This window comes from Palaemon carinicauda, chromosome 40 (assembly GCF_036898095.1).
Source record: "Palaemon carinicauda isolate YSFRI2023 chromosome 40, ASM3689809v2, whole genome shotgun sequence".
NCBI classification, from domain to species: Eukaryota; Metazoa; Arthropoda; class Malacostraca; order Decapoda; family Palaemonidae; genus Palaemon; species Palaemon carinicauda.
Window position 1 is genome coordinate 62,519,861 of NC_090764.1, and position 23,955 is coordinate 62,543,815.

The 23,955-nt window shown below is 38.4% G+C and overlaps 1 protein-coding gene across 2 annotated transcripts in view; it reads left to right on the plus strand.

Annotated features, from left to right (window-relative positions):
• Window positions 1-23,955, plus strand: part of rb (adaptor related protein complex 3 subunit ruby) — a 262,024-nt gene that overhangs the window by 117,870 nt on the left and 120,199 nt on the right. For both annotated transcript variants that reach the window (XM_068363804.1, XM_068363805.1), the window contains exons 7-8: window positions 5,322-5,483; window positions 14,458-14,610. In XM_068363804.1, the coding sequence (XP_068219905.1) occupies window positions 5,322-5,483; window positions 14,458-14,610 (315 nt within the window). The remainder of the gene's footprint in view (window positions 1-5,321; window positions 5,484-14,457; window positions 14,611-23,955) is intronic.

Genomic DNA, 23,955 nt, shown 5'->3' on the forward strand with positions numbered 1-23,955 from the left:
ATACACCGGCCAGAAGATTCCGCTGGGGGGGAAACAGGTGCCAGAACGGAGATACTCCGTGAGAGGTTGAAGGCGCAGCAATTGGGTCTTAAGAGACTCTGGTGGAGGAAGATTTAGCCTTCGAAGCTGATGATTTCGAAGACCTGTGTTCCTTGGAAGACTTGTGGGTCGTATATAAATTCTTACGATGAGCCTTCACCTTGGGGATAACAGGCCGGGGATTGAGACCAGTCCCGGTTGTCCCCGGAAAACCTCGAAAAGAAGAGTGTTCTGAAGGAGAAGAGAAAGCCGGAATAGGGATAGGAATCTTAGCCCGGGAACCACTTGACTCACCTACGTGCCTACCTGCGTCGGGATCGTCAAGAGCCATGGATTCCACATCGAGGTTGAGGGTAGAGACGTCTTCAGTTAGGGTGCGCCCGTCTCTTCTTGGTTCGGGGCCGGAAGAAGGGATTCGAACCTCTCGATGAAAGGATCCGCCAATTCTTCGGGGACCGCAGGTGAAGTTTTAGCATGTGGTAGAGACGGGAACACCATTCCCAGGAGGATATATAGCTGTGTGGCCTTCAGATTGCGGGCGAACCCGTCAATCCAGATCTTGAGGGTAGCCCGAGCTGTATCTTTCTCAAGTTGGGAGCACTGAAAGAGAACAGACTATTAGCGAGAAAGTGAAGAAGTCCAAGGACCTCGTAGACACTAAGTGAAAGGCATGCGGGAAGTCCAGAGGACTAGTGGCCTTAAAATTAATATTTGAAATTAATGTTAACTCCCTACAAGTCTGTATCAATGAAAATGTACTCACCGAGTCAGATGTTAGAGTGGAGGTCATTGTGTAGCAGACTACACAAGCGTCTGGATGCCGTACAGCTAAGTCATCCACTCGGACAGAAGAGTGGGCGTGTGAATGACACATGTCATGGCCGCAGGGTTGGAAGATGACAGCGGCACATGCCGTCAATGCACAGCATACAGTCTGTAAAATAAAAGATACATGAGTATCTTAAAGGAAAGCAAATTAGGGGCCTGGAGGCCCCGGTGCTTAAAATATATATATATATATATATATATATATATATATATATATATATATATATATATATATATATATATCATGATAAAAATGTTTTATATGTATTCATCAGGAATCCTGAATGAAAGCAAATAGGGGCTCGAGGCCCCGAATTCTTAAATTATAGCAATATCATGTTAAAATATTTACATATCAATATCATGTTAGAAATGTTTTATATATATATATATATATATATATATATATATATATATCTATATATATATATATATATATATCTATACCCATATACATAAATCAGGAGTCCTGAATGAGAGGGAAAAATGTTTTATATATAAACATCAGGAATCCTGATGATAAAAATGTTTTGTATATATATACATCAGGAGTCCTGAATGAAAGCAAATAGGGGCTCGGGGGCCCCAGGTGCTTGAATGATATCAAGATCATGATAAAAGATTTATATATCAATATCATGATAAAAATGTTTTCTATATATACATTAGGAATCCTGAAGGAAAGCAAATAGGGGCTCGGGGGCCTCGGGTCCTTAAGTGATATCAATATCATGATAGAAGATTTATATATCAATATCATGATAACAATGTTTTATATACGTACGGTCTTTTATATATAGCCACAAAGTATATTGAATGTAAGCAAATCGGGACCGTGAGGTCCGGATTGCTTAAATATCAATACCAAAATAATGATATAAATCTTCTTTATATATTAAATAAATGATAAAAACTATTCATATGTAAGTGCCTTAAAAATTGAATGAAGGCAAATTAGGGGACCCCTCCGGGGACCCCGGTGTTTAAAAAATCAAATAACAGCTTTACTTGATTATAAAATTATTAAACTAAATTAAATTAATGAATTAAATTAAGTCAAACCGTAGTCGTGATCATATCATGGAAGGCAAGGTCGAGAACTAGGATCGTATATAATAGATAAACGTGACTAAATTATAAAGGGAATCCAAGTAATAATGAATAACGTTGGCTCCGGGGCTCAACTAAAAGACTCGACCGAATGGTAATGAATAAAAGCTACTCCCGGGGATCCCGTAATGGAAGTCTTTAAACATATATATATATATATATATATATATATCTATATGAGGTCCGTGAGGTGCGTGACAGAGGGGGGGGGATCTTAAAAGGGTCCGTGAAGTGCGGGACCAAGAGGGAGAAGCCCGTACACAACTTAAAATTAAATAACATAACAAGGTACCACCGAACGAATCGAAAACTCCCCGCCGATCGTCGGCCAAACGAGCGACGGAAAGAAAACGACTACGACCGAGTAGAGAAGTGGGGAAAAGTATTGTACGTTAATGAATAATATGCCTCACAGAACAACGGGAACCACCCGTGTAAAGCGGATGCCCCCGGGAGGGGTACATTGCGCTATAAAGTGACTCAAACTCGATCGGAGAGAGAGAGGGGGGAACCCTGGGGTGTGGTAAAGGCAGGAGGAGGCTAGGAGTGGGGCGATAGCAGGTATACCAACCTGCCAGACCCACGATGATATAATCACTCGGAAGGACTAATAACACTATAATAAACATAACGTAGGGTAAAATAAGGTAGGAAGGTATGCTGGATGATAATAATAATAACATAGTTAAACATCAATCGTAAAACAAACGAGGGAGCAAACACGAGACAGGAGAAATCAAGCCTGACGGCGCTGGGAGTAGGCCGGGCTACCAACGTAACATAGAGCCGCTGGGAGTAGGCAGGGCTACCAACATAACATAGGGTCAGGGAAGTTCTAACAAAATGAAAACTGATATGTAATATCTGACTCATGAAAGCCCCTCGAGCTAATGCAAGCAAACGAATGACGTTAAAAAGATAAGCAAGTCCGTGCCGTGCGAACGTAAGTAAACCAAGTAATAAAATGTGAAATAGAACGCCGAAGACAATCAGGCATGCCAACCTACCGAAAATACGCACACGTATATGTAATTACTGTTATCATAAAGACCAGGCAATAAAAATCAAAACAGTGTGTAAACCGTGGATATCCGTAAGGTTCATAACGAGAAACAATCAGTATGGAGGACTTATTGAAAATCGCTAAGAACGAACGATAGAGAGAGAGAGAGAGAGAGAGAGAGAGAGAGAGAAAGGAGCCGAGCCCATCTGAGAGACCTACGAAAGGTCGTGAATAATAAAACTGAATACTATAAACAAAAAGGGGCAAGGCCCCCTCCAAAATCTCAAAACTCATAGATCTGGTACTTAACTTAGATGGAGGGACAGTGGAGTCCGACATCTTGAGGTAAATCCAGAAAAAAACCCGGTAAATACACACACAAGGTAAATAACGGCTATCATAATTGCGTGCTAAATAGGAGTGACGTCACTGGCGTGGGATTGTTGGTACTGTAGTAGTGGGAGGTGGAACGGCACCTCGCTGTTCGGGGATTTTGACAGGAGATATCTAAATGGTGCGAGGCCTCTGGTTGTGATTTACCAGACCCCAGTATTATATATCGACACCTTTTATAGGTGAGCGAGCTGGGTTCAACCTGGCATCCCTATGCAATTTTTTCTCTGGTAATATATAGCAGTTATATACCTTAGAAATGGTGCTAAAGGAGCATTTCACTGGGCAACACGGGTCGGAGCCCAGAAATATATTGCTAATGTGTTTGATGTGCATAGTAGTATTGTGTTCGTACATACACTACAGTTTGTTCATTTGGTTTTTAATTTAAAAATGTACTTATTGATATAAAATTAATTTAAATAAATAATTATGAAATTAAAAGGAAAAAAAAATTACAATCTATTTACCGAAAATGAAAGAAAAATATGATTTAATGTCTTGATATGCATAGAAGCATAGTGCGTACATATACTGTACACTGTACATACACAAAATACAGTACAGTACTGTTCATTTTGTTTTTTTTAACTTAAAAATGATTTTGCGGTGGTAACTAGCATCAAGGTAGGGAGAGAGCCAATGGGAGAGCAGGATGATGGTGGTGAGTTTACAGTTTTGTGGCGCATGAATTCTAAAATTATTTTGCGACGGCTGGTCAAATGTTTTTTTCATATCATGAGGTGTTTATCGTAATATGAGGTGGAAAAATGTTCGTATCTCTTCGTATCATGAATTTTTCGCATACAGAAATTTTCGTATCGAGCGGTTTTACTGGTAGTTAGAGAAAGTACAAATTATTTCCAAATTTGTATTTTTAGTAATTGTAATGTTTCTAAAAAGAGAAAGTTTTGTTTTGGCAAGAATTACCTTAAGGGAGTTTGCTTGCTTCTGGTGGCTGGCAGGCAGCCACATGACACCCCACCATAGTGTAAGATCAGCTGCCGGCCTTCTGCTCGGATGGGTATAGTAAAGGAGAGAGAGAATTTTTTTGTATATAGAGTTTAAAGGTAGAAAAGCTCTCGTTCCAGGAAAATTAACGATATGAATTGCCGGTACTGTATGAGATATAATAAGTCTTATTAGAAATCTGATTTTCCTTGCTTTGAAGGTTGTGTTGTACTGCATTAGCAAAGGAATAGAATATTTAAGATATGTCAATAATGTATTTCTATTATTATTATTATCATTAATCAAGACATATCAGCTGGAAAAGTAGAATGCCACAAACCTAAAGGCCTTTACAGTACTGCTGTACTGTACTGTATATGAAAATAGTAAATAATAAGGAATATACACATATTGTATATATTACTATGAAAACATTAAAAAGAGAAGTAGAATACACTATAGACTATGTAATGAGTCTTACGTCAGCCTACACAACAGAAAAGCATTTGCACTGACTTTGATCGTGCGTGGAATAAGATTCATAGAATACTCTGTAATATCGAACCTTGTAAAAGATTACTTTAGGATTTCCTCACATCACATACTACATTTATGTTACAGTGTAACAAAAGGATAAAGAATTCTTTCAGTGGTTGATTCACACTTTGTGTAAGGGCTATGAGTAGGAAACAATATGGATATGATGTACTTCCCTCTGATATCATGGTCCTTCTTTGATTGTAATTGCATATAGCCTAAGGCTAATTGGGAATAGTAATGGTTTGTGTACTTTTTTGTAGTTTTCTATTGCCGTACTGTATTGAAATAACACATAAAAGTATACTGAATACAGTGATAAAATACCATTTGAAAATAAATTGATTAACATATGACCATTTCTAAAGGAAGAATGTATTACAATTATATGTTATTTAGTCTTATTATTTTAGACATCAATTTTAATCTTGTGTGACTATATTTTACTCTTATTTTTCAGGAGCACGTAGAGGAAAAAGAGAAGCCATTTTATGAGGAAGAAGAAGAAGAAGAAGATACTGCAGCTGAGCTTGACAATAGTAGAAGACCAAAACTCATGGATTCGGATCACAGACTTTTGCTGAGGAACACTAAACCTCTACTGCAAAGCCGAAATGCTGCCGTAAGCTTTCATTTGTGTTCACTTTTAAAGTTATTTAGCATTATAACTTGATCTCAGGTTTATTATCTCAAAGTGACTGTCTCTTCTTATTAAACAAAGCAGCGAAAGTGGCTGATATGGGAAGGCACCTGGTTGTAAACTGATTTCCCTACTCATACCACATCACAGATCACTTTCTTTCTCTAACCTCACTCCACCTCCTTACCCTCTTTTTTTCTGTCTTTCTTTCTCTCTCTCTGATTATACTGAATATGAAATAGTGTATTTTCAAAATGGTATCCGAAATTATTCTAACTTTTGTTTCACTCTGCCATTGAGGTAAAATTCAAGGCTCATTATCTGTATAAATGTTTCCCCTCATCATAACCATGGCATAAGAGCAGGGGGCTTCCTACACTCATGTACCAGTTGTTGCTGCTACACACACACTGTAACAACACCCAATCATAATGAATTAAAGAAAGGGAAGGTTTCCCACCAAGCTGATGTAGTTTGTGGGGGTCTGTAGGGGGGATGGTGTTGATGGGTTCTGGGCAGGGAGGCTCAAGGATAGTGAGCAGCAGGAGGTCAAGAGAATGAGTGGTGGAGGGAAAAAGAGTGATTAAAGGCCAAAGAAAATGCCAAAGGAAAATAGAGTATGATAAAATGCCAAAGACAAAGTATGATAAGATTGATGGACTGATTAAAAAAACCAGGTCATAGTGTGATCAGTCTTACATTGTCAGACTTTGTCCTGCTAATCACGTTCTCTGCAACTAGTGAGCCTACTGAAATCCAAAATGGGACCCATTAAAAGAGAGGCAAAAAGAGGAAGTTTCTGCACATCTGAAACTACCCTAGCCATAGAACACAACTACTTAATAACTTTTACATCATAATTAGTACAGTAAAACATTCCAAACTGTTCCTTCAAAACATCTTAATAATTTTTAAATGATTTTGAATACCCAGATGGCCCACAAATTTCTCTTCAATCATAGTCAACAGAATCCACTAAACAAAGAATTTCAACCATTGCAAAGACATTATTTTAACAACTGTCTCCTATTGACACTCAACAGGGCTCCAGCAAATTAACCTGATCTATAGATAGACGACTGGCAAGTGACCTGTTTCATGAATGACATCCACCTCCCTTGGAGACTAAGTTTCAACAGTAAATGAGAAATAGCATTAGTTAATCTCTCTACAATACAGTATGAGATAACAATATATCTCTTTTTCTTATAAGACACTCTAATATTGCCGTGTATAAGTCGTTCTTGATAGCGCAGAAGTGTAAGATGACATCGAAGAAACGGGAAGGGAGAACTAACCCAAAGTAATTTTTCTAAGAACATTTCAACAGAATTTCATCAAAGCCCGAAGTTGGGATTCATCATCCGTCTTGGTAATCATTATCCTCCTCGTCTTTCTTCTCATCCTGATATCATAAAGGATTCATCCCTTAAAACTTTCCCTTTTTTATACTAGCAGAGCAATCTCCTGCACCTGTGTGAAACATAAAGTTGATTACTCATTACAAAGCCTGTTTCTTATTATTATTATTATTATTATTATTATTATCATTATTATTATTATTATTATTATTATTATTATTATTAATAATACTACTAGTAGTTGGAAAAGGAGGATACCAAAAGGCCAAGAACTCAAACAGGAAAATTAGCCTAGTGAGGAAAGGAAACAAGGAAATAAATAAACTACAAGAAAGGTAATGAACAATTAGAATAACATTTTAAGAACAGTAGCAACATTAGAATAGATCTTAAATAAATAGAATATAAAAAGAGACATGTTAGTCTCCTTAGGTGTACTAACCTGAGCATTAGCACCACTACTTGACATTAAAAAACTGCTAGTGGCAAAGCCTGTATTAGTAGCTACTTAGCCACTTCCTATCATATTACACTGCTACCATTTATCATGCTGAGCGGATGCTGCTAAAAGCTTATTTAAAAGGATCCTGGCACAAGAGGTATAATTAATGTGGCACAGAAAAGTTGCTTATAGTTTGATCCAACAGGAATAGGGATGTGGGGATCCCAAATTCCAACCTGGTCTTCTATCTCTGAATCCGATGGTCTGAAAGAGCATACTGGGTTGCGGAAAGGTTAGGGTTTTGCAATTGAAAGATCTGAACCAAATTCAGTGGTCGAGGCTTGCATGCAAGCAGTCAACTCTGTAATTCACTGGCTTCTTTCCAACTGCTATCCCTACGTTAAGGGGTCAGCTGCCTGAAGCGCCCTCTCCAATGCCTTTGATCAAAGTCCTCCTCTTCCACCAAACCTCTTCTCTCTATATCATCCTTCACCTTATCTTGCCATATAATTCACTGAGTACCATCATAACTCTTACTAGATGGTACACCAGAACCACTAGGCAAAACATAAGAAGTTAGCCTAGGGCTCAAACTTGGAAAGTTATGCTAGGAACACTGCAGCTGTCAAAGTACCTTTAGTGTCTTTGGCTGTGTTAACAAAGCAAACTTTTTTCCATAAATAAAGACACCTGAGATTTACAAAGTGCAGAGAGTTCGGTAATAGCCTGAACAGTAATGTTCCCATTGATACCTAAATCTACTTGGCTAGTCTTCTTGGGATTCTCTGATTTTGAATCTCCTTTTATCTTACGTTAAGAGTCTTCTCATGAATCTGTTTAAACATTAGCCTGACATGTTCTTGCATAAGAGTGAGTGATAATCTCTCGTATTCTGAACATCTATGATTTTATGTTGCACTGTTACCCCCAACAAGTGACAAAAGGAATGAAGGTATTTGTTTACACAACCACGCTCTCCATAGACTGCCAGATTATGCAAAGCTATTGTTTTCTTCTATTACTTTTTCATAATTTAAAATAATTTGCTATATGGGAAACAATTTGAAATCATAAAAAACCATAGAATTATAAGAAAAAAGCTAGTGCTGTTTCCTCACTAAACGACCTGGAACTGACATCGTCAACATAGTCAACCAAACAGAAGTTCATAATGCCAGCATATGTTTGATATATATTCAAAATATATATTAAATTAAAAATGGAGTAATTACTCAAAAGTGTCACTATTTGTGAATTGTATATTTTATGAACACTTTTGAGTAATTACTCCATTTTTTATTTTGTTTATATTTTAAATATATATTCAATATACGCTGGCATCACGAACTTCTATTTGGTTGAATATATTGACGATGTCAGTTCCAGGTTGTTTAGTGAAGAAACCAGGCTAGGTTTTTTTTCTATGATTCTAAAGTGTTATATAATTTTAACTTGTTTCCCTATGGTAAATTGTTTTAAATTATGAAAAAGTAATAGAGGAAAGCAATAGCTTATAATTTGGGAGTATATGGAGAGCGTGGTCGTGTAAACAAATACCGGAATGGGGATCTTTATCGTTAATCACTCGCTTACGTAAACAATAAACATTTCAAACCCAGCAAAAGACATCCCTGATAAAGCTAAGCTTATTAACGCTGGTATAAATTATTCTAATTTGGAAAAGTGGACTATAGGAAAGACCATCTGAAAGAAATTCTGACATATATCAGTGGGTGAGGCTATTGGAATGAGGGAAATGAGAAACTTATTTTTTTAAGATGTTTATGCACAAGCGAGCTTTCAGGAGGGAACTAGATGAACCTCAGGTGAGCTAAGTTGAAATAATTGGTCCTTCCTTATTAAGGCTTCAGTAGTTGAAGCTCACATCGAATTAGATTCCAGCAGGATGAGGGATTTCATAGTTAAGGTTCTGTCTATCTACCACGACACTTCCGCCAATTTTGGGAAGTAACCAACATAAAAAACAAAAGGGGATTTTCCTTCTCAGCATTCCTCCCTGCCTGACAAGGGACTCTGCTCATCCTCCCCCGATATCAACCACAAATGAAGTTTCATATGCTGACTCCCCTATTGCTGGTACCTCGGCAGTCATCAAGGTGACCGAGCCGAGGTAGCAGCAGGGCTTATCAGAACTGCATCACAACCGCTCGACATTCATCCTTATTTCTAGCATGCTCTTTTGCCTCTCACATCCATCCCGTTGTCACCTAGTATAGTACTTCCTGTGAGACATCAAAGTGATGGCACATTCCTTAATTTTCATAGGAATCTTTCTTTTGGAGAGCATTTTGGCAGCAGGTCAGTGGCATACCAAATCAATTTCAGCCTATCCTTATTTAAGAAAACCTTATTCTTATAAAGATCGCTGATGTTAGGTCCTACGGTAGATGTAGGTAATATTTTAGTTTTAGTGTTGGCTTTGGATATGTATATAGGCTAGTTTTGTATCAGTTATGATCCTTTGAAGTTTGTACTGTTTTGCGCCCTCGCGGCAATTGTTTATTTAGTCTTTTTTAATCAGAACTTGTGTTGTACTGTATTGTGAAAGGATGAAAAGAGATCTCTCTTATCTTTTGGTGAGAAGCCTTAAAATACAGTATTGGAAATTTAAGGTGAGCCTTTTCAAGTTGGTTGAAGCAATTTTAGGTTAGGCTTCTTGTTTATTTATTCTCTTTCCTTCAGTTTACTTGTGTGTGCGATTCATCCAGGTGAACCGTACGTGAACTTCATTGCAATAAATAGGATTATAATCATAAAATTGGATTTGTTCCGACAGTAAATACAAACCCTTTTGCTCTTTATTAGGAATTATACTTTTGGCAAAGCTGGAAGACTAGCCATAAGACTTTTAGCGAGGCATAAGTACCCCACCGCTAGTTAGCAAGGGGTATGGGGTAGTACCACTTAACTTGCTCACATACACACCTGTGTTGTCTTGACACTTTTGCCTTTGGCTCGGGGGAGAATGGACATTAGTCTCTCCACCGCCCAACCTTCTTTGAGTAATTGGTTCTTTTAGTTTTATTAAATTTTTCACAGGTGTGAGGGATTCTGTTTTGGAGACAGCTTAGTGCCATGTTTTTCCTTGAGGGCAGAGAAACATTTTCTTACCATCTCTTTCCTTTGATGTCAGACAACCCTTAGGCTGGAGGACTCCCCCACATTCCCTAGTGCAGTGGCTCGGTCCTCTTCCGCAGGGGAGTTGTTCTCCGTGTTGATGCTCCTTCACCGTATGAAGTAGATGCTGCTTGCACCCTGCGAGTTGGAGGGTGGCAACAGATCTTGACTTCGGTCTTGCTCCTCTACGCTGACAACGATGCACTCTTCGTTTTGCGATGTCAGCCATTGGAGGGAGGACAAAGTCTGAAGCATGTTCCTGCGCCCCCGGGGACACCTTTCCCGTTCGCGAGTTATGTTTTTTCCCAAGTGGTTTTCTTCAGCGTTGGCAATGATGCACATCATCGTTCTGTGATGGCAGCCAGCGGACCAAGTACAAAGTCTGAAGCATGTTCCTGCTCCTCCCCCTTTATCACCTGTGCCTGCGGCAGTTCTTGATCTTCGTGCTTACGATGGCGCTCTCCTTCATTCCGAGCTTACTCAGCCGGCAGAGGAGGGGCAAAGTCCGAAGCTTGTTCTTACTAATCAGGGTGGATAGCTTTCCATTAAGTGAGTTCGGTCCTCCCCGGAGTAGTCTTCGCCACTGGGAATTAATAGAGAGTTTTGGACTCATTTATGCCTTTCTCTAATCCCTTGGAGCATGAAGTTGATGTTGCTTGCCACCAGCAAGTATGATGCTGCTTATCTTGCTCAGCTCACTCGTCTTGCCTAGCTGACACGCCTCTCTTGTTCTTGCTGCAGTTTGTGATCGTCCATTAGCTCGCTATCGCCTGTGAGCTTGCGATTGCCCATCAGCCCGTGATCAGCCGTCAACTTGCCATCACCCGTCAGCCCATGATCACCCATTAGCTTGTGATCTCGCTATCTACCATCAGCTCGTGATCGCCGTCAGCTCGCAATTGCCCGTCAGCTCGCTCCCAGGTTTCTGAAATGACGATGCCTCTACTCGTGATTACCCTCCTGTTCACTGCCGCACTTCAGGACTAACGACGAGACAGTACTGACCAGCTCGTGACCAGATTCCTGCTCTTGACCAGTCTCCTGCTTTCAACAGTTTCCAACATGCCACTGCAAGTCTGCTTGTGATTACTCCTATAATAGTGACCACTATACAGTATCACAGCACTGCCCAGCTCGCGACTTTCCCTTCCGGATAAAGTTCCCCTCCATCTTTGACAAACGGCAGTCTTCTCACCTGCGGGTAGAATTGCCGACAATCAGCAACAAGTTTCGGAGGCCTTCACTCTCGGGATAGTCATTACCGACTTTGTTCAATAGAAAACTTCTCTGGTGAGGATCGTAAAGCACTACCGGCTATGACCCTCACTGCAGCGAGCGCATTGCTCCTCCCAGCGAGACCCCTTCTTCTCTACTCGCCATACACAATAGCGCTCACGCTATTGCTTCATTGATCACTTTTTGAGTCACCTGGTAAGTCTCCTCATCTAGGCGACACGCTAGACTCTTTGTCCAGAGCAAGAGCTAGCACTACCTCATCAACGTTAGCACTCAGGACCGCTGTTAGCACACAGGTGTGCCCTACTTCGGTGTGCTCTTGATGGCGACAGCACATAGAACTTCAACTTAGGGTTTCTACGAGTCGTGTTACTTGGTAGCGCTTTCCACAACATGTAGTTGAGGGAGTTTAACGCACACACTTTTCATGGAACCTAACCCAGCACTTGCCAATGGTAGGAGGGGTACAGCACACTTTTCAGCCTTGGGGCTTAATACCTCACTCGCCACTCGAAACTTGTTGTTTTCACTCGAGTACAGTGGGAACGGATTCCCGATGCATAGATCTTATCAGAACTTCTTTACATGAGCTTCAGCTTTCGACACGATTACAAGAGGTCATGCAGAGGTTTAAAGGGCCCGAGCATGCTGATGCACAAGCTTCTTCATCGGCTCACCGGTTCTCATAGGCGTTCACAAACATTCGACACTCACAAAAGTTCATCAGACCACTACTACTACTTCTACAAGTGGGCTGACGTGCCATGTGCGTTAGTGACTAGGTCCTCTCCTCTGCTCCCTGTCTTTAACCTTTTTTGGTCACTGTTTTTTGGTATATGGTTACCTTACATGTCGACATCTTCATATAATTGAATGATAATCTATACGTTAGTTGCACATGCGCTCTCGCCCATACATTGCCGATCCTCACCAGGAAGGTATAACGTAATTCTACACAGCGATTGCTGCTATAGAGGTCTCCAATCACTTGCTCCTGCTGCCCCCCCTGCGATTCAGAACGAGGATGAGAACAACAATCCTTTGGGACTATTTTCTCCAACTTCTCTCAACAAGTTATTATTATTATTATTATTATTATTATTACTATCCAAGCTACAACCTTAGTTGGAAAAGCAAGATGCTATAAGCCCGGGGGCTCCAACAGGGAAAAATAGCCCAGTGAGGAAAGGAAATAAGGAAATAAATAAATGAAGAGAACAAATTAACAATAAATCATTCTAAAATAAGAAACAACGTCAAAACAGACATGTCATATAATAAACTATCAACAACATCAAAAACAAATATGTCATAAATAAACTATAAAAAGACTATGTCCGCCTGGTCAACAAAAAAGCATTTGCTCCAACTTTGAACTTTTGAAGTTCTACTGATTCAACCACCCGATTAGGAAGATCATTCCACAACTTGGTCACAGCTGGAATAAAACTTAGAATAAAAGTTAGAGAACTCGTCGGATTGCTTACAAGGTTTTGGGTTCTGATTCCTTGTGATCTCCTCCTCCTCCTTGCCCCGTTATGCCTGCATAGGACAACAGTCTAGTAAGACTTAACTCCCTGGGGTTATTCTTTTTCATCCCCAAATTTTCTAGGGGATTGAGTCGGCTCATGCTTACGTTTATGGACTATGATAAACATAGATTCGAGTAATACTCACCTCAATACACCTTGTCATCATGTCACCATTGGCCCAAGCTCCCTCAGGACTTGTGCAAAGCAACTTTAGTCCTCCATCCTTTGGGCTCTCTTTTGGGGAAGGCTAAATGTAGCCAACCCAGAGGTTGACCTTGGTCTTGTTCATCAGCTTGCTGACAGTGATGCTCTCCCTCAACCTTAGTTAGCTTAGCCAGTGGAGGGAATGCAAAGTCCAAAGCTTCATCCATTTTTCTTTAGGGGTAACACCTTTCTCGTCCACAAGTTAGGTTTACTTCTAAGGAACTGTGATACCTTTCCTACAAGTTAGGAACTCTCATCACTTCTTGAACCATGACTCGTCCAACCAGCTGGACTCCTTCGGCCCCTGTAGCGAATTCTAATGCTGGAATGCACAGAACCTCTCACCAAACTCCCGCTAGGATATTGAGGGTCGACGTTCATGGGACATCAGCTCATGAACAGGTGGTCCAAGTTAAACAAAGAGTTTTTCTCCTGCAAGGGACAAGTGTTGTTCACAAACCCCACCAAGTGACAGGTTGACTACAGGGGCAGAATATCTGCAATTTGGCCATAAGGACATGCACATCATCACAGACCCATCCCCCTGTGGAGGTGCGATGGTGGGTCTCCCTAAAATTCGAACGAATCCAAACTCAGCCTCTACACCATTACTGCATGATTACGTCCTTTCATCAAAGAATCTCAGAGCTTCTACAGTTAACTTTCTTGAGGAAAGGTTTTGGTAGGTTGGACTCCAGTATTCAACCTTAAGTGGTTAGGCAGGGTTGCCTCCTCGCACTTGTAGTCTAATGGCTACCTTCCAGCTTTGCCGAAAGATAATTCACAATAAATAACTACAGGTTTGCATTAGTTAGGGAAAAATACAAATTATCTTTGAATTTCTCATATCATTATTGAAACAATTTTTCATGTTATTATACAGACCATATTATTTTATAATGTTCTCTAAATCATGCTTAATCTCAAATAGTTACCTTGTATAAGACATATAACATCGATAGAATAAATTTTTTTTATGATACATACAGTAGTTTGCATTTTTATTTATCTTTCTGTCCTTTTAACCAATGCTTAATTTTCAGGTGGTTTTAGCAGTAGCACAACTATATCAGCACATAGCCCCAAGATCGGAAGTGTCCCAGGTAGCCAGAGCGTTGGTGAGACTCTTGCGGTCTCACCGTGAAGTTCAGGCAGTTGTTCTTACTAACATAGCATCCATGTCTACTCGTCGAAAGGTACGTATCAAATTGAAGCTTTAGATTGATGGTGGTATAGGCTTTAGGGTGAATTTCTACTGGAATATTGTTTAGTGTCTAGTATGTACATAATTTCATGTTAAATGGAAGCATTTAGTAATTGAAATTAATTAAAAGAATTTTCATCATAATGTTCAACAGGTGAAGTCTCATAACAAAGATATTTTTATCATTTCTTCTCTTGCTTGAGGGTCAGCTCGGCCACACTAGTCTATGTTATATCTCTTTCTCTTGTTTTTTTGTAAGTTTTTTTAGTTTATATATGAAAGATTTATTCTAATGTTGTTACTGTTCTTAAAATATTTTGATTGTTCATTACTTCTCTTACAGTTTATTGATTTCCTAGTTTCCTTTTCTTACTGGGCTATTTTTCCCTTTTGGAGCCTTTAGGCTTCATCCAGTTTTTCCAACTAGGGTTATAGCTTAGCTGATAATAATTATAATAATAATAATAATAATAATAATAATAATAATAATAATAATAAAGATGATGCTAATGATGAGGTGCTGAAGTCATCACTCATCAAATTATCATACCCAGTGACTGTAGCAGGTTTTATTTAATTATGATAAAAAGGATGAAACGTCTCTTCTGCACATTTCTTGTCCGTCATCAAACAAGTAAGATTATGTTTTTCTGTTAAGCAGCAGAGATTTCGTTTACTTCACACTGTTGTGACTTATGAATAACAAACATTAGAGGTGTATAATACACAGGACATTTTAGAGCATCAAATTAATGTTTCTGTTTTTTTTTCCTTACTATCATCATCATTATTATTATTATTATTATTATTATTATTATTATTATCATTATTATTATTATTATTATTATATGTTTGTATGTATTATTATTATTATTATTATTATTATTATTATTATTATTATTATTATTACTACTACTACTAGCTAAGCTACAACCTTAGTTGGAATAGTAGGATGCATGAAGCCCAAGGGCTCCAACAGGGAAAAATTGCCTTATGAGAAAGGAAATAAGGAAATCACTAAATTATATGAGAAGTAATGAACAATTAAAACTGAATATTTCAAGAACAGTAAAAAAATCAAAGTATATATTTTATATTTAAACTATAGAAGTCTAAAAAAACAAAGGGAGAGAAATAAGATAGAATAGTGTGCCTTTCAAGCAAGAGAACTCTGTCAAAGATCTACATAGTCTGATTTTTCTACCTTTAGTTTTCTTTTATGAAATATGCATTTAATGAAAGAAGCCTGAACCAAAGATAAGAGAAAATGTATCTGGTTCAGAGAATGGGTAGACTTGTGCAAATGATTGAAACAAGACATTATGTATTATTATTGTACTCGGGTTGTAGTTTACTAATCTTGTCCTTTTGCAAGTACAGTAAGACCTTGCTAAGTTGGATTCCAGCAAGTAGGAAAGCTCCTTAAGTTGCTTTGGATCTGATTAGAAAATACTCTATTCTCTTTGAAGAGTGGCTGCTAAATGTCACCTGTAATTATCCCTGTCATCAGTCTTATAGTATCATAAGCTATAACTGCATTTCAGAACACTAACACGTACTGTAGTTTTGAAATTGTTTTGTGTATTACCATCGTCATTATCTGCCGTTATTAGTCCACTGCAGAACAAAGGTCTCAGACATGTTCTTCCACTTGTGTCTGTTTATGGTCTTTCTATGCCAGTCCACACTTACAAATTTTCTTCCTTCATCAATCCATCGTCTTCTCTTCCTTCCCCGGCTTCTCCTCCTTCTTTTGCAATCTCTAGCGACCCATTCTGTTATTCTTAATGTCCGTCTATTATCTGATATTCTCATTAATGTCCTGCCCATGTCCATTTCTTTTTCTTAAATGTTGTTAAAATATCCTCTACTTTAGTTTGCTCTCGTATCCAGGTTGCTCTTTCTCTGTCTCTTAGTATGCACATCATTATTCTTTCCAAAGCTCTTGAGTTGTAACTAGCTTATGTTCTAAGGCTTATTAAGGCTCCAAGTTTCTGATGCACAAGTTATTACTGGTAGGGTCATCTGATTAAATACTTTCCACTTTGGAGAAAGTGACATTTTACTTTTCATAATCATATATTACCATACATGTTCACATACAGTATGTGATTTAGCATATCATATAACCCTTCAAATTTTCTCTCCAATATTTTATTTCCTCACACCCTGTGTATTGTGCAAGTTCAAGCTTTGTTAGGCTAGATTAGTCTATCAAATCACTAGTCATATTCTTTCATTTTAATTCCACCCTCCTTCCCTTTCTTAGCATATGCCTCTAACCATCTACCTTATTAACAATGGAACTATGAATCCCATTCCTGTTTGTTACCACTATCCACTTGGTTATTATCAATAACTTTTATTGTATCAACTCAACTCATACTGCCACATGATTTTTAAACAATTTGGTACATATCTATCTGAAAGCCGAACAAACATTCCTTTTAACTCCTTCATGTTTTGCAACTAGATTACTCATTTTCAAAATACTAAATTGAATCCAAAAAGGCCAGCCTAAGTGGGTGACATAGATTATATGAAGTTCTTGGCTGTACAGTAATATGCAATTGGTGTGTGTGTGCGCGCCTTGTGATGCAACCTATTACGTCGACCGGGCATCACAGGGGAAGGGGAGAGTGTGGGGTAGAAAATTTTGATTTATGTTAGAGATCGGGAAGTCTGTGACTTTGATCATTAAAGCGATGGTAAGAATCATTGATATAATAAAAATTATCCAGAAAAACTTCTGATGGAACAAATCAAATTAGTTTCTACTGAAAATTTTAAAATAGATTTAAAAGAATCAGAGAAAAGAAGATAGTAAATTAGGGGAAATTGCAGATCAAGTTGGGATAATGGACATTAGTAATGCATTGCAGATTAGTATTCATACAAAAAGTGAACAGTCAAAGCTTAGGAAAGAGAATGGTGGACTTCAATCACAGTAGGTAGGTGATATGATCTCCCATCTTCAGTTGATATAACGCCCTTAACGAAATGTTTATAAAGATCAACTAAATAAAATTTTGAAAGTATCTATGATCTGAAACACCAACTCGAAAAGAACTGTTGCTTAATGGTGCTTGCTGTAGTGAGTGTAGGGATATAAGGATCCAAATGACCTTTGATCTTCTGCCTCACAATCTAGATGTCTAATAGAGTGACTAGGTTTACAGAATTGCAAGGGTTTACAAGTAGAAGGATCTAAAGTAGTTGAAGAATACAAGACTTTACGAGAGGACCTTGACTTTGTAAGGCGTAGTGTACATTGAGAACCCTTGCTGAAGCAACACTATTTAATTACGACCACTAGATACAAATATGGAAGTTAGCTTAGTTTAAACAACTGGTCAGGGAAGTCAGACTCAGTTTACACAAGCAAAGACTAATTGGTCTTCTGAAAATAACAAAGGAATTTGAGAATAGTAAGTTGAGATCTAACAACTCATCACTAATTTCACTGAAAATAGATTACAGTATTGGTATGTCATATTGTCATCCACTTTGCTAAAGACAACTAATCTCTCTTCACATCATTAATTTGGCTTGCTTTCTCGGCTGTTATGAAAACTAGTGTCAGTCGTTCTGTTTAGGATGTTGCACTCTTCACAACAGTATTTAAAATCCAGTGCTTTCCTTGGGCAAAGAATTAACAAACATATAAAGGAAGATAACTTAAAACTTAATGAACACTTAACACAATCTGAAAGGACGATAGGTCTTAATTTATTTTAAAACAATTTCTTTCCCTTTGCAAGAATGCTAGCTAATCCAGCAGGAAGCCAATTAAAACTTTAAAACTCAGTAAGCACATATAAAAACTGCTAAGTAAATTAATTCAAGAACACTCCCAAGTTTATTATCCAGAAACAGCATCTCTTAAGTCAACCAACTTGTAAGATGTGAATTTAAAGATTCTTGTTTATGAAGTGTAATGATGGGATCAAGACTGGAAATCAAATTGAAAACTAATATGATAAATATGCTTTAGATAAGCAATAGACATTGTGAAATGTTAAATGCACCCAAATGAACATCAACAAACCACCAGGGAGGTTCTGTAGAGAGTAGGGTTCCCTTGCTGTACAGAACCAGATAAGCAGCCCTTAAAGTAAAAGTTAAGTTAGTAAAGTATATTTCTTCATTAAAGAAGGCTTAATGACTAAATTGAAACCACATTGCTAGCCTTTTTCCGAATCTGAGACAACAATACTCTTTATCAATTCAATCTTCCACAAAGTTGATAACTGAGGAATAAGCTGTTCCTTGCAGATTTGGAAGAATAAGAAGCCACCAAACTTGCCTTACTCAACTTATTCTGGTATTTTTCAGCAATAAAGTTATGTAGTATTGATAAGGAGAAAATCCCTCACTTTCAAGGTTGCCTCCATGTTTCTTTCTTTTCATCTTCCTGTGTTATTGGTTGAACCAAAGGAAAATAAGTAGATTTCCTGGTTTGTTTATAACTTTAGTGAATGTGGGAGATGCTGCACATGTGCACAGAGGACTCATTTTGTTCGTATTGTACTAGGGCTTACATTTACCCTGCTTGAATTAACCAGTGATGAGCTAGTGGCCGAGCCTGCAAGCAAACAGAACACAATACCAAATGTCATGCTTTAAACGATTGAGTTTAGTCAAAACATTGTTCACCTGAACAAGATTTAAGGGAATGTAATGCGGTATAATTCAGGGGCGGTTACTTTAGCGAGTGAAGGGATACGATCCAGACTACCCACTCAGTCATCTGCCTCTCAGCCTAGACATCTAGGGTTGTGGCATGCAAGGGTTTAAAAGCAGAAGTATCTAAAGTAATTCAAGACTCTGTGAGAGCCTTTTGAATTTAATGTGCAGTGAACTTTCAGAACATTTGCTGAAAGAAACAATATTAACCCTAGAATCAACTTGGTGAGTTAGGTTAGGTTGGCAATGTAGCAAATAGAACCAGAGATACTGTTTTCAGGGAGGATTTACTGGACTTAGCAACTTTAATAAAAGAAGCTTGCGACGTCAAGAGGTTATGAAGCTCATCGCTATCGAAAATTTGCTGATTATGTGAACTAAGTGTAAAGGTTGAGGTGTATCATTACCGTCGTCATCCCTACTACAATCAAGTAGCCTAGCCTTTTCTGACTTAGTCCCTGAGGCAACAGCAAGTTTCCTTTATCACTTGAACTATTAACTTGATAAGCAGCCATTGAAACTTGCTTTCCTCTGAGAGGTACCATGAGGGAAATGCACTTTTCACAATGGTTATTTAAATCACAGTATTACCCCAGACATGATACACCAAGGGACTGTGTATAATGAACTTCCAGGAGCAATGCCTGTGCATACTCCATGCAGTAATTTCTAAGAAAACCAGATGGAGACATCTCGATGCTCAGTAACAAGCAAACAATCTGGAGGAGGTCCAATCAGAACTGATATTACTGAGATACTGAAGAGACAAAGTAATCACAAAGCTTGGAGGGTTTTATTTATGTGTTTGAATACAAAAGGTCTGACAATTGTCTCTGTAGTAGAATTTTCTCAGAAATTAAAAAATCCATTTCTTACAAAGAGCGATACAGTAGTCATTTCTTCAGAAATTGATGTAAAAATGAGCATTCTCTGTGTCCCGTTGCAATTTAAAACATATCAGTTTAAATTCTTATTTTTTTTTAATTTAAATGTATATTATACATCGAAATAATTATTCCATGTTGACCATGCCTGCCTATGATTTATTTGGTGTGACTAATGTTGGATTGCTTTGTTGAGAAGAAGTGAAATTCTGTAATTGTCTCTTCAGATTTTCTACAAATGAAATGCTGACATGTTGTTGTACCTACAATTGAAAGAACTTATTCCATCTTTCTTAAAGTGTGTTTATTTTGAACATTATCAAATCATGATTTTCAGATGTCTGTAATGCAAATGAGAAAGCCTTATTTGACAAATAAGTATGCAAACAAAGTATTGTGTTTTGAATTATACCAATAAGAGTATGATTACTGATACTATCATACAGCATTACACTTGACATTATTATGAAATATTTAGATAATCCTTGGTCCATTAGTATGCTGGTCTCTATATTTCTATGGTGTCATATTATCAGCACCGTATACACTGTGAGTCACACACTAAGTTATTTACCTCATGATAACACTAAGTTTACTGTCCCACATCAAAGTCAGATTCGTCACTGGGTCAAACCGAGTTTGATTATCAGTCACATCCATGTTAATGTCAGCTTCTGTATCATCACTGAGAAGATGAACCACACTTTGTGGATTTCGGCTTCCATCAAACCAGTCAATAGCATACAAGTTGCTGCCTGGTTTTCACCCATGTTCCCCAGCTTGAGTTGTGCATGGTTGAGGAAGTTTGGCATTTTTTCCACATGGCAGCAACATAGTTGTTTCTGTAAATTTTATTGAGCATGATGGCATGCTGCTCAGATTAATACCTTTAATATTTTCTAAAGACTCTTCATTCCACTTCAGTACATACTTCTACAGGAAAAGAGGTAATTGAGCATCATTGATGCTACTGAGTTAGGGTAAACCATACAATGCACAAGAGAGCCAAACCTTCAAGGGAAACCAGTGCATTACCCCCAAGGTTTGCAAAAGCTTCCTTAAAACTGTCATGCTTGATAATCAACTCTGAGGCTTTCAGCTTTCCTTTGCTCATGAGTGATGATATGTAGTCTGAACCAGCAAAGGCATGCGATGCCGGTAATGCATCAATCAAGGCTTGTGAGATGTTAATGTGTCTACTGGTGTTGCTGCAGCAAAGGTCAACATTCATCCATGTAGTGAAGCTGTTGGCATTCGTGTAATTTGCAGCTTGATACAGGAGGAAACTAAATACTGTACATCTGTGTCTGAACTTATGATGACTACTGAATAACATCTGTTATCTTCTAAGATGTGATGTAGATGGTACATAATCCGTGTATCAGTTTCTTCGTGGAGACAGTTAAGCTGTGATCTCTTTTCAGCAGATTTTTTCTATCCCTGGAAATGAAGTGGTACCATGCTTTGTTAAGAGCAAGATAGACTCTGTGACAAGCATGGATATTTGTATTAGTGTGTTTGGTCCAGTCTGCCAGGAGGAGGCAAAAAAATGCTGTCTTGAAAGCTGATGACCGCAAAGACTTCTGCCAATCTTTCGAATACTTCTCTTTTAGTCCTTCTATGGTGTTAGTTACATCACCATTTCCTCATCTTAAGTGTTCCACATCTTTAATAGATGGGGTGTTGTAGGTGTCACAAACCAAATGTATTCGATGAGAAGACATCTGGCATATCTGGCAGAAGATTAGTTGGGCCAGATGCCCAAATGTTGATGGTATATTATGCAGTGTATGCAGCAAGAACATGCAATAGATTATGGTAGTATCCATCTCATCGAGTGGGGGTGTGCTGTCCACCAGACCTTCAATCTTGTGAAGGAGCTTGGCCTTATCTGGTTTGTTGATGCTTCCATCGACATGTGTGAATGAAAGAGGAACGGGTGTGAGAGGGTAAGTAAAGACCAGCTCCAGGTCAACATTCTGGATGGCGCTCAGTTAGAGAGGGTGTCCAAGCCAGTGTGTAGTGTCCCTTCAACTCAAAACCATAATACCCATGCTGATTTTACTTTTGACTACAATGGATGCAAAGTTTTTGATTTTGCGTTGTGGTATTGGTTGTTCAAACCTAAAAGGATCTCCAAATCAGCCATTTACAAACTAGTCACATCAAACTTGCCCAGTCTCAGTGCATTGCACCAAGTTGTTCTTGATGTCCTCTAGTACACTTCTCCCAATTATCAGGAAATGTAGATTTTTATTATCTTTCAGGTTGAATGGGTTTACATTGCCCTCTGTTGTTCACAAGGGCCTGCTGATCGTCATTTTCCCTTTTAACCCGATAATGCTTTAGTCCTTTTGCTGTGCCAACAGTGGACTTTAAATCGTTCTTCAAGAACAGCCTCCCTATAATGGCACTTCTTGCTGCCCAGGTGATCATTCATACTGTTTTGCTTCCTCTGATGTGGTGAATGTAGTAATACCAGTCTGACAAGATGCTGCATTAGCAATGGCAGTTTGCTCTAGTGTCATGTCAACTGGAGTTCTCGAGAAAGACTTCTCTATTTTTCTAATAGACCGCACTCCATTCGCCAGGACCTGTTTCACTAGGGATGTGTATCATCCAATTCACTAAATTCAAATAATATTGCCCCATTCATCTTATATAATTGAGTTGATTACAGGCAAAGAATGTGCCACACAATTCACCAAGTGAGTATGTGAGTAGATCAAGATCATTGGTGCTGCAGGCACGGGTAAAATAAAGATAACTGTACCAACTGGACATACATCATCCAAAACCTTGCTGTTCTCCTGTGGCCCCTGCTGATGGTTACATCAATGTACCTACAGGATTTGGACATAAACTTAAGGAAGGTTTCAGAGGTTTTGAGACATTTCAATTGTCTGAGATGGCTGACTCTGGAGTCTAGTGATGTTAGATACAAGTACTTCTGGTAAAGGACCACAATCATCCTGGAACTTCTTGAATTGGAGAATCTGGAGGTAAGTGGCAAAATAATTCACATTTTCATCTATTCTTATGTACCAATATGGAAATTTAACTTGGAATGGCAATATAAGAATCCATGAAAGTATAGCAGGCTATACTCATGCAGTTATGCACATCATTAACACTTACCGGTTGCAATGCTGACCAGAAATAAAACCATTATGGGACCCTGAGCTGAATACATTAGATTCTGTCAGTATTTCAGGACCCCCAGAACTGTCAATCAAGTAACCCAAAGCACCAAAGAAAGCTAGAGAGATGTTAAAGAGGCCAAATGTCAAATCTAGGTGCCTCTATGGCTTGTATTTGTAAATGCAAATTTTGCCACAGTCAGATCATAGTGAACAACAATGATCTCCTAACAACATTCTCTCACTACATGCTGGGATATCTTCATTGTTTCTGTAACAACATCCATCCTTGTTGGTGGCAAGTTGATGTTCTCCATGTATACTACTTTCTGTCGTCAAAAAACATCATTGGTCAGAATGAAGTTCCACCCTATCCATATAGACATTGGTCTCCTAGCAACACTCATTATCCACAATATGTCGCTGGACTACACTTGAAGTGAAGTTTGGTGGCCTGGGAATCTTTTAATTGCAGTCTTGGGTTAGAGATCTTTTGCTTGAGGGTAAACTTGGGTACACTATTCTACAGTAATGCCTCTCAACACAAAATTAATTCGTATTGGAGTGCCTTTCGTAAAGTTATTTTTTCGTGTTGTGAGTCACATTTCACATGCAATGTGGCGAAAT